Genomic DNA, 12,170 nt, shown 5'->3' on the forward strand with positions numbered 1-12,170 from the left:
CCTCTAGGGGCCGCCGCTAGCTAGTGCAGAATGAATGGGATATGGGGCTGGACGGGTAAAATGTATCTTTATTATCGTCTTAAGCTTAGTTTTCTCTAGACTCAACCATAAATACATGCCTGTCAGAGGAACAACCCAAAAAACTAGATAATTGCTTGAGATTTTGACGATTTATGGTGATTTTATTTTCGCTAGATCTTTGCCCAGATTGACGCTAATGCATTATAGAGGAGTGGATCACTGAAGCAAGATGGCGTCTCGATTGACGCATTCGTTCCAATGAACAGCAGTAGTCAAGGCGACATCTAGTGTATATATCTATGGGATCACTGAAGCAAGATGGCGTCTCGATTGACGCATTCGTTCCAATGAACAGCAGTAGTCAAGGCGACATCTAGTGTATGGCTTGTAACAAACTAGAACCGTTAGCACAACTTTTTTCCCCGAACGGACGGAATATGGTTACATACTTGTTAACGGGATAAGGAAGACGCAGATCTGTTCCAGAATCACTGTTTATCGTATTTAATGACATAACATTGCTATAGCTTTGTAATAGGTTTTGATGAAAGTGGCATAGCTTCTCTGCTATACTAACTATTCGACCGTGATAATCTATTTACCAAATGGGGGTTAGGAAAACCACACGATAAATTCCGTGCATCAAAGCAGACTGGAACTTTCATGTCTAGTAGTATTCATGCACGCCAGCTGTTTACTGTCTTTAAAGCACCAGGTGCGTCTGTCTAATTCTCAAACAGCAGAATGCTTAACTCCAGAGGCAAAGTAAACAGTCCAGCCAGTTAACATGAAAGCCAGTTACCGTATAACACCGGAATAAAGCCCGCGAGACTAAACGCGAGTTCTCATACAGCTGCTATGGCAACATCTAAAACACTCAGCAACTTATTCAGAGAGGGTTGAAGCGGAGGTAACGTGGTGAAGAGGATAAATTAATCTTTTGATTCATCTTCTCCGAAACTCATTTTAGGGGAGTTTAACACCACAAAGTGCAACATAGGTCTTTCGTCAGGGAAGTCTTTAAGCTTTTCTAACAACTATGAAGTCAGTGGATAACGACGTTAACGTTAGAGAGATCATAACAGACGGTGTTGAGCCAGTAACAACCACACAAGGTAAGTTAACGTTGCTAGTCCAGGGGTTCCCAACCTTTTTTGGCAGAGGGGTATTCCAGAAAGCAGGTTTACTGGCTTAACTGGGTATGTTAACACAGTCTATGGTTAACACAGAGTTAGCGGTAAACCTGGGATTTCAGTTCCAGAACGCTCAAATATGATCAGGCTATGTAAGTAACTATGGTAACATAGGCTCTGGGGGCGTATTACAGAAACTTCCTAACTCGAAAATCCTATCCAGGGTGTCCGCGCGGTAGTAAAAGGTAGTAAAAGGTAGTAAATAGAATCTACCAAAATTAAGGCCCTTGAAAGGTAGTAAAAGGTAATAAATGCAATTTGACTAGGTAGTAAATTTTTCATCACCACCTCAATATATGAGTTTAAATTTGTTGCTTAATATTTGTGTCTACATGTTTTAACTTCATCTTGCCTAATTAAAAAATATATACGTGCTAACAGGACCTGAGTGAGTCGGAGTCGATAGCAATGACGTAGAAGTAAACTGTGTAGCGTTCCGTGGTTGACAGCCAACAAACAACATTTTCGCCTTTTTGCTTCAGTTGATATTACAGGGATACAAACAACACGCTTTTCGGTGTCTCCTTCACGTTGCTTTGGGCGACTTATATGAATCGTGCAGATCCGAAGAGTTTTTTAGGGGCCAGCGATGCAGGGATGCTTTTCGGCGACTCTCGCGTTTTTCACGTCATCTAGGCCCTACCGCAGGCTACCAGAGCTGCGTTTATCATATGGGCCTGCTGGTCTGGTGTCCGGTGCTTCTGTCACTCATCTAATAATATTTTGTTCATGTAGCAAAGCAGCGGTAGATGTAGGCCTAGGCTAGCCTATCACTCTGATAGCAGCTAAAAAATATATAGGCTACACTCACTCCGTTAGGAGGCAACTCTCTCAGTTTACACTAGGCTACTTCAGCTGGAAGTTTTAACAACTGTGGACTTGACTAGTGTAAGCTTTCGTTCAGCTGACGGTAGCGCTGCCATCTGACTGTGATCATCCAGAACCGTGCTATAAAATTCCACCTATCCCATCAGTAACAAAGTTCGAACTAGTCACTGACATAGTAACCGACAACATTTTTTAACGTAACCTAGACCTAGTATCTAATGTTACGGAATTGCAAGAAAACGAGTGAAAACAATTCCTTACTTTTAACCACGCAAGTGCGCGTGTCATTTATTAAAACGGTAGAAAACTGAATCAAAGACGGAACTGTCCATCAACAAAAACAGCATGCAGTTTAAAAGTCCCGTTATTTAAAGTCCCAGACATTTAAAGGGACAGCGGTCACTCAAGACAGACCTACACCACAACTGAGTGATGAACGTGAAATTCTTTGAATAGCCTACAAAACACTGCATTTAGATGACAACTGCGTGAAGAACCACGCAAATCTAGTTAATGGCGAATTAAGTTTATGGCATTCACATTTAAATCATTCAATAGCCTATGAAAACTTGATCAGTTAAATTGTTCTCATAAAAGGAACAGCAAATTATACAAAATATTCCAAATAGGCTAGTTTTATTGCAGTGACAGAAAACTGCAACATATGAGTTTAAAACCATGTTAAATTTGAAAGCATCTAGCTAGTGACAGGAGGTTTTAGGGGGGGAAAGAAACTCTGTAACCTACTTGATTCCACAGTCAATGTTCAGTATTTGGCCTATAATTTAGCCTATAATATTGGCATTTGAATCCATGAAAACTAACCAAAATCTATCATTTCCTATCGACAACAGACCAGTAACGCATCGAATCGCATTGCTACACATTTTGAAGTATTGAAAATAATCAAATCATTGGCTTAAAGAATCTATATTTTATCAAATTGTGATTAAACTTGATTTACACTCCTAAATGGCATCCTTACCTACCTACCTAACTGTTGTTTTGGGAAGTATTTATCATGCAAGCATCGTGCATCCATGCTGAGTAATGCAATTAAATCATAGTTTTCAATTTTGCATTAAAGCAGTCCACTGATGTGCATGTTTTCACGGACTGCTTTGTGTCAAATGTGCAACAACAATACCATACCAATAATAATGGCTTTATATATCCATATAAATAGATTTCTGGGCCTATCCTTAGACTAGAGTTGTTTCGGTGGTGTTTGTTGTTCATTTTTCACCACACATGTTTGGTGTTTTAGCGTCATTTGTGCCAAGGTTATCATTCACCTTATTAGGGCTAAGGGCTGGTTAGGATAACTCAAGGGCTAGGGTTAAGGTAAGGACAACTGAAACTGAACTCCTCGACACTACAAAAAAACATTGTCATTGACAATGACCATACTTAATGATCACAATTAGAAATTATTAGTGTACCTAATATTTATGATTTATACCTTATAGCAAGTAGTAAGTGGTACCCCCCCCCCCCCCCCCCCAAAAAAAAGGGCTGCTGCTTGATGTCGTGTTGGTAGTAAAAAATATTGTGGAGGTAGTAAAAAAGGTAGTAAAAAGTAGTAAATTCAACTCTATGATTCCTGCATATACCCTGCTATCCTATCTGTTTGGTAACTACGGTAACAAAGGTTAGGATCGGATTTAGGAAAAAATCATTACAGAACGGCCGATCCTAAAGTCAGTTTCTTATCTTAACTCCAGATAGGAAATGTGTATTACAGAAATATCCTAAGTTACCAAAATCCTAAATAAACTGTCCTAACTTTAGGATGACCCATCAGCTTTCCTAACTGTCAAATTACTGTTACAAATAAGCGAGATGGCAGCTCTTTTGTTATATGTAGCGCAGGTACTGTCTGTATCATAGACTGTATATATACAGTCTATGGTCTGTATAAATCGTCTTGTAAATAAACTACCAGTGCTTTTTCAAAGTTCACAATGTCTCGTTTTAAATGTCAAGGCCCTCGGAAGTCTAACAATGAAGTATGGAGCTACTTTGAGACTCGTAAATGGTGTAAAACAGTGATATATTACCCGTTGGAAACTTGATGTAACGTCGCGCTAATCCACCAATGGCTTTTGCCACCTCTGTTAAAGGAGAATTCCGGTGTGATATTGACCTAAAGTGTGTTGAAACATGATACCGAGTGTGAACGTATGTCTAGCTCATCTCGGCTTGTCCCCTGCACTCAGAAATCGGGCGCTAGTTATCCGCCTAGCCATGCAAATAAATCACTGTTTTACACCATTTATGAGTCTATAGCTCCCTACTTCATTGTTAGACTTCCGATGGCCTTGCCATTTAAAACGAGACATTGTGAACTGAAAAAGCAATGGTAGTTTATTTACAAGACGATTTATACAGACAGTACCTGCGCTACATGTAACAAAAGAGCTGCCATCTCGCTTATTTGTAACAGTAACAGTAATTTGACAGTTAGGAGAGCTAATGCAGGGTGTCCGCGCGGTAGTAAAAGGTAGTAAATAGAATCTACCAAAATTAAGGCCCTTGAAAGGTAGTAAAAGGTAATAAATGCAATTTGACTAGGTAGTAAATTTTTCATCACCACCTCAATATATGAGTTTAAATTTGTTGCTTAATATTTGTGTCTACATGTTTTAACTTCATCTTGCCTAATTAAAAAATATATACGTGCTAACAGGACCTGAGTGAGTCGGAGTCGATAGCAATGACGTAGAAGTAAACTGTGTAGCGTTCCGTGGTTGACAGCCAACAAACAACATTTTCGCCTTTTTGCTTCAGTTGATATTACAGGGATACAAACAACACGCTTTTCGGTGTCTCCTTCACGTTGCTTTGGGCGACTTATATGAATCGTGCAGATCCGAAGAGTTTTTTAGGGGCCAGCGATGCAGGGATGCTTTTCGGCGACTCTCGCGTTTTTCACGTCATCTAGGCCCTACCGCAGGCTACCAGAGCTGCGTTTATCATATGGGCCTGCTGGTCTGGTGTCCGGTGCTTCTGTCACTCATCTAATAATATTTTGTTCATGTAGCAAAGCAGCGGTAGATGTAGGCCTAGGCTAGCCTATCACTCTGATAGCAGCTAAAAAATATATAGGCTACACTCACTCCGTTAGGAGGCAACTCTCTCAGTTTACACTAGGCTACTTCAGCTGGAAGTTTTAACAACTGTGGACTTGACTAGTGTAAGCTTTCGTTCAGCTGACGGTAGCGCTGCCATCTGACTGTGATCATCCAGAACCGTGCTATAAAATTCCACCTATCCCATCAGTAACAAAGTTCGAACTAGTCACTGACATAGTAACCGACAACATTTTTTAACGTAACCTAGACCTAGTATCTAATGTTACGGAATTGCAAGAAAACGAGTGAAAACAATTCCTTACTTTTAACCACGCAAGTGCGCGTGTCATTTATTAAAACGGTAGAAAACTGAATCAAAGACGGAACTGTCCATCAACAAAAACAGCATGCAGTTTAAAAGTCCCGTTATTTAAAGTCCCAGACATTTAAAGGGACAGCGGTCACTCAAGACAGACCTACACCACAACTGAGTGATGAACGTGAAATTCTTTGAATAGCCTACAAAACACTGCATTTAGATGACAACTGCGTGAAGAACCACGCAAATCTAGTTAATGGCGAATTAAGTTTATGGCATTCACATTTAAATCATTCAATAGCCTATGAAAACTTGATCAGTTAAATTGTTCTCATAAAAGGAACAGCAAATTATACAAAATATTCCAAATAGGCTAGTTTTATTGCAGTGACAGAAAACTGCAACATATGAGTTTAAAACCATGTTAAATTTGAAAGCATCTAGCTAGTGACAGGAGGTTTTAGGGGGGGAAAGAAACTCTGTAACCTACTTGATTCCACAGTCAATGTTCAGTATTTGGCCTATAATTTAGCCTATAATATTGGCATTTGAATCCATGAAAACTAACCAAAATCTATCATTTCCTATCGACAACAGACCAGTAACGCATCGAATCGCATTGCTACACATTTTGAAGTATTGAAAATAATCAAATCATTGGCTTAAAGAATCTATATTTTATCAAATTGTGATTAAACTTGATTTACACTCCTAAATGGCATCCTTACCTACCTACCTAACTGTTGTTTTGGGAAGTATTTATCATGCAAGCATCGTGCATCCATGCTGAGTAATGCAATTAAATCATAGTTTTCAATTTTGCATTAAAGCAGTCCACTGATGTGCATGTTTTCACGGACTGCTTTGTGTCAAATGTGCAACAACAATACCATACCAATAATAATGGCTTTATATATCCATATAAATAGATTTCTGGGCCTATCCTTAGACTAGAGTTGTTTCGGTGGTGTTTGTTGTTCATTTTTCACCACACATGTTTGGTGTTTTAGCGTCATTTGTGCCAAGGTTATCATTCACCTTATTAGGGCTAAGGGCTGGTTAGGATAACTCAAGGGCTAGGGTTAAGGTAAGGACAACTGAAACTGAACTCCTCGACACTACAAAAAAACATTGTCATTGACAATGACCATACTTAATGATCACAATTAGAAATTATTAGTGTACCTAATATTTATGATTTATACCTTATAGCAAGTAGTAAGTGGTACCCCCCCCCCCCCCCCCCCAAAAAAAAAGGGCTGCTGCTTGATGTCGTGTTGGTAGTAAAAAATATTGTGGAGGTAGTAAAAAAGGTAGTAAAAAGTAGTAAATTCAACTCTATGATTCCTGCATATACCCTGTAATGGGTCATCCTAAAGTTAGGACAGTTTATTTGGGATTTTGGTAACTTAGGATATTTCTGTAATACACATTTCCTATCTGGAGTTAAGATAAGAAACTGACTTTAGGATCGGCCGTTCTGTAATGACTTTTTTCCTAAATCCGATCCTAACCCTTGTTACCGTAGTTACCAAACAGATAAGATAGGATTTTCGAGTTAGGAAGTTTCTGTAATACGCCCCCAGAGGGGTATTCCAGAAAGGAGGTTTAACAAACACTGAGATAAAACTTAAAGCCTGTGGTGCAGTTTTTTTTTTTTTGTCTTTTCTGGCAATTTTCTAGTTGGTAATAAACATTTAAACAATTATCCATTGTATTTGATGTTGTAAAGTATCACAAAAAAGAAATATAATAAGGAAAAGTAGGTGATATTTTAGCGGTTAGCAACAGGTTTGCGATGATTCTATTTCTCCCACAATGCTTTCCATGACGTCACATGAGGTACTCGTTTTGGGACGACATAGGAAAGGCCGCCTTGATACCATTGAGAGAGACGACGATTAGTGAGAGTAGCAGCTAGTGAGAGAGTAACAGTGTCAGATATATAAGTAAATATAAAGATAGAGATAGCCTAGATAGATAGATATATAGAGATAGGTAGATAGATAGATAGATAGATAGATAGATAGATAGTGAGAGAGAGATAACATAGATAGATAGTAGTGAGAGATAGCATAGCATAACATAACATAGATAGCTGATGGAGAGAGGGAGAGAGTAGATATATAAATAAATAGATAAAATGGTTTACTACTGTGTTTGTGCCGGGTGCAAGAACTCCAGCAAAACTGGACTTAGGGTCCATTGCTTCCCCAAGGACAAAGGGATCTTCCGAAGCTAGGTGCAATTTGTCAAGGTTAGGTGGGCAGATTTTTCAGCTAGCTCCGTCACCGCCTTCTCGAGAATATGCAGCGCGCATTTCAAGGAGGAGGATTACCACTCAGGGGATGCCAAGATGGTCTCACTTGGTTTAAAGAGTGAGAGGATGGCGAAGTTAATTCCTACCGCTTTGCCGTCTGTGAATGCAAACCTCTCTGCCTGCCCTGTCCCGAGGTCCAGAGACACCGTCTGCCGCAAGCGAGATATTGCCACGGTAAGCATCATGCTAATGTTTACAAGCTGCGCGTTAGCTAGCTCTGTGTGTATTTTGCATACCGTGTTCCCTTTGACACAGCCTCCACTACAATCATGATCAGTCTGACATTAGAGTCAAGTCAAGTCTAGTCAGATTTATTTATAAAGCGCATTTAACATGCACATAGTGCAATAGAGGATATTTCGTGATTCACGAATATGAGCCAAAACAAAATTGCCCTGAAGTAAATGTCCATATCGTCATGAAAGCATCATGGCTAGCGTTGGGATCAGTGGTGGTGACCATCAAGCAGCTTTCACAACTAAACAGTGTGTTTGCGTTTTGTGTTAGACTGCTACGGTTCTCTTTCACATATATTTGGCCATGACCGTGTCACCAGGGGCCTGTACTACGAAGGGAGCTTAACCTACCCAGATGTAACCCAGGGTTACTTTGTTAAACCGGGGTTGACAAAACCTGGTTATCTTTAGTGGTGTTAATCGGTACTACGACGCTGATTATGAAGTTGATTTGTTGAGCCGGGGTTAAAGGACAATTCCGGCGCAAAATGAACCTAGGGGTTAATAACACATTTGTACGAGTTCGACCGTTCGCTGGGATTTATTTTCATGCTAGTCGAATGTGACCAGTTTTATTGCAAACCGCTAATTAGTGTTTAACGCTAGCCTTCGGGGCACACGTACAGTAGAAAGAAATCGCTATTTCTATACCACTAACAAGGCTCAAAATAGCACCACACTTACACAGTAGCATAATGAGGGTCTCTACATGTAAACCGAAGCATTGAGAACTTTGTAAGTGTACAGGCAGTTTATTAAAAAGAAACACATTACCGTTCACGTCTGGTTCACATACAGGCAGGCGCCTTGGGAAAACGAAACTCTGGGATGTGAAGTGAATCTCATGTGAAACGTTGTTGCTGAAAGAAAGGACTGTGCAAAAGAGAAGCACTGAACGCAACAGGAGACATAAGAGATGGCAGGCTATTTGAACGAATTTGAAGACATCGAGGATGAACCCTTATTGGACGTCGGAATATAGCCTACCAACGAAGAGCTGCGGAGCTCCGTGAAAGGGCTATGAGAGAGAGAGAGCTACCTGTAGTCAATGCTGCACACAGCCTCGCACTTCTAGAAACTGTAGGCTACCTGCGGACATTGTGAAGCTATAGCCACCGAAGAGGAGTGCCTGTGTTGCATGGAGTGGGACCTGTTGCGTCGCGACCCCCAAGAGACGCAGTGTTTTGTAGAGTCTGAAGATTCCCCCTCATTGATAAACAGGGCTGTAGTTGAAACTTTTTTCCATGTCCCGAAAAGAAATTGGAGGCGGCGATCCATACCAGAGAGACCAGATGGACATCCACTAAGTAAGTACACTATACAAGTTATGTTACATCGGAGCTTATTTCTGATAGGCCTATATTGAGCAAATTACATGATTTTAGTTCACATCGCCTGCCTGTATATGTGAACAACCAGACGTGAACGGTAATGTGTTTCTTTTTAATAAACTGCCTGTACACTTACAAAGTTCTCAATGCTTCGGTTTACATGTAGAGACCCTCATTATGCTACTGTTTAAGTGTGGTGCTATTTTGAGCCTTGTTAGTGGTATAGAAATAGCGATTTCTTTCTACTGTACGTGTGCCCCGAAGGCTAGCGTTAAAAGCTAATTAGCGGTTTGCAATAAAACTGGTCACATTCGACTAGCATGAAAATAAATCCCAGCGAACGGTCGAACTCGTACAAATGTGTTATTAACCCCCAGGTTCATTTTGCGCCGGAATTGTCCTTTAACCTCATTGGAGTTTGTGCGCGTTCACATAAAAGGGGCGGGTTGCAGCGCAAATCACCACTTTCAGTGATGACGCGTTCACCTTATTTTACGGATGAGGAATGCACAATTATTATGACAAGTTATGAGGAATTAAAACCCACTCTACGACAAAAATCAAATACGTCGGCAGTGAACAAAGCAAGGCAAGGCTGTTGGCAACGTATTGCAGATCGGGTAGCCAAAATGCCTAAAAGTAAAGTTTTATTCCCACATGTTCTTCAAATATGTGTTACGGAGGATTAGTAGCTTGCGGAATGTCTGAAATGAGTTGAAATAATTAAATAGCCTAATTTAAGTTCATAGAAAGGCCGACAGATGCAACCCAATTCAGAAGTGGGCATAGGCCTATAGATTACAGTAATAAGGATAATTGAATGTTTAAGTACTGACTGATTTAGTGTATGCCTAATCCTGTGAACATTTCAGATGCAACACCATTGCTAAACGCACATGGCAGCAGGTGAAAATGAAACACAAAAACATTATTCAGAATAGTAGGTTTATATAGTTATAGCTTGCATTAATATTTCTTAATTATGAAAACATGTAGGCCTAGCTTATAGCCTTCACTTGGTCTCTGTTTTACAGCTAACAAGAAACAGGTGTCTTCGAACACTACTGTAGGAGGAAAGGCACCAGAGTGTTTTACAGTAGCAGAGGAGTTGGCCATCGCAAATAAGAGTGGAAGGCCGATTATGGAGGGGGTTGAAGGAGGCATTCGGTCGGATTCTGGTGCTGTGGAAATGTGTAGCCTTTATGTGCAGGCTACAGTAATATGACATTCAATTCAACAAGTTTGTTAAAATGGTGATTTTTATTTATTAGGCCTACTGTAGGCTATGTCCGATTTATTTTAGGCTATTCTTGCTCAGATGTTCAGCATACTGTAGGCCTATGTCCGATTTATTACGTACAGTATTCTTCCATCACCGATTGAATACATGAATGTCCACGTACGGGCATTGCTATGAGACGTCTTCCTAGATCATCTGACAAAGATAACGAATTCCCTCGGCTGACAATCTACATCTTCATAGAGAATATCGTCCGGGTAGGCTATATATATTTTCTGGCGGTCTCTAAAACCCCTCGCCCTGCGAAGAGAGTCCCTCACGATTTGCGCTCCAATGTCGTATGGATCATCCAGGTACGCCGACATGTCTCGGGAGAAATTGTTAGTGATGGGGTGGTACTTATAAAGGGTGTGGTTAACGGAAACCTCGGGTTAACCAAGAACATAACCTGGTCGGAGCAGGTTTGAGATGCAGCGTAAATTGCCATGGCAGCATACCTCGGTTAAAACCTATCCACCTTTCGTAGTACGGGTTAATCGGGAAGTTACGCCACACGTGATCAAGTTACTCTCGAAGTTACCCAGATAAGCCAGAAACCCCGCTTCGTAGTACAGGCCCCAGGTCTAACGACGCCACTGGGTTTCACCATCAGACAACAATTCCAAAGTGGTGACCAGACCTATCAGGGCTTTCAATGGCCTCGTTTAGATGAAAATGAATAAAAATAATTGTTATGCTTATTCTGTTGTGATCGCTCCATTGCCCTTAAAGCAACACCAAAGAGTTTTTTGTACCTTAAAATAATGTTTCCAAAATCGGTTTAGTGGTTCATCAACTCCTAACAGGGTGAACGGCACTTTCTGCATTCGCTTCGCGGCCCTCTATCGGCTATAACCGCACTATGTAAGTTTGCTGCATCGGGTAGCGGATCTGTAGTTCGATGGAATGAGACATGAGACACTACAAATTTGACTTGCTTCTGATGTCGCAATACATCACACTTTCATAAAATCATGCAACTTATTCTACCTTGTCTGTGGACATTGTTATTTGCAAAGCCGGTGCTGGATAAACAAATAGTGCGTGCGACAGATGAAAAGTTCTTTGGTGTTGCTTTAAAATGTTATAAAGTACACAGAACACATGAATTTTGATTAAAAAAAACAGTTTATTGGCATTGCTTGTAATGGTTACTGAACATTTAAACATTTACTGAACAAGGACAAAGACACAGGTTGGAAGTAAACAAATCTCTATTAAAAAAAAATGGTTAGGCACAAAACATACAAGGATACAAGGAAGTTTATTGTCACATGCATATAGTTACTGGAAGTAAGAAATGCAGTGAAATTATGTCTGGTGTCAGCCTATTTGTGCATTAATGGGGGGGGGTAAAAAGTGCAGTAGAAGAGGGGTTTAGTAGATTAAGTGTCAAGGGCTGCATAAGAAAGGTGGGGGAGGATTGGGATTGGGGGGGGGGCACCAAGGAGCACCCATAAGCAACAGGGGCAAGGGAAAACTCCCTTACCAAGAAAGAAACCTTGGGCAGATCGATCCACGGCTCAAGGGGCTAACCCAACTGTCTTGGTGTGTGTGTTGGGGGGATGA

At 40.6% G+C, this 12,170-nt stretch overlaps 1 protein-coding gene across 1 annotated transcript in view; it reads left to right on the forward strand.

Moving 5' to 3' along the window:
* Positions 1-947: 947 nt before the first annotated feature.
* dnaaf1 (dynein axonemal assembly factor 1) overlaps positions 948-12,170 on the forward strand; it is a 168,389-nt gene continuing 157,166 nt past the window's right edge. Inside the window, exon 1 of the mRNA XM_076287958.1 lies at positions 948-1,136. Coding sequence (XP_076144073.1) covers positions 1,061-1,136 — 76 coding nt within the window. The 5' untranslated portion in view covers positions 948-1,060. The remainder of the gene's footprint in view (positions 1,137-12,170) is intronic.

The sequence above is a fragment of the Alosa pseudoharengus genome, unplaced genomic scaffold (assembly GCF_046254945.1).
Source record: "Alosa pseudoharengus isolate Yale_2024_CS ecotype anadromous, Long Island Sound unplaced genomic scaffold, YU_APseudo_1.1 YU_APseudo_1.1_scf_16, whole genome shotgun sequence".
In the NCBI taxonomy this organism is placed as follows: domain Eukaryota; kingdom Metazoa; phylum Chordata; class Actinopteri; order Clupeiformes; family Clupeidae; genus Alosa; species Alosa pseudoharengus.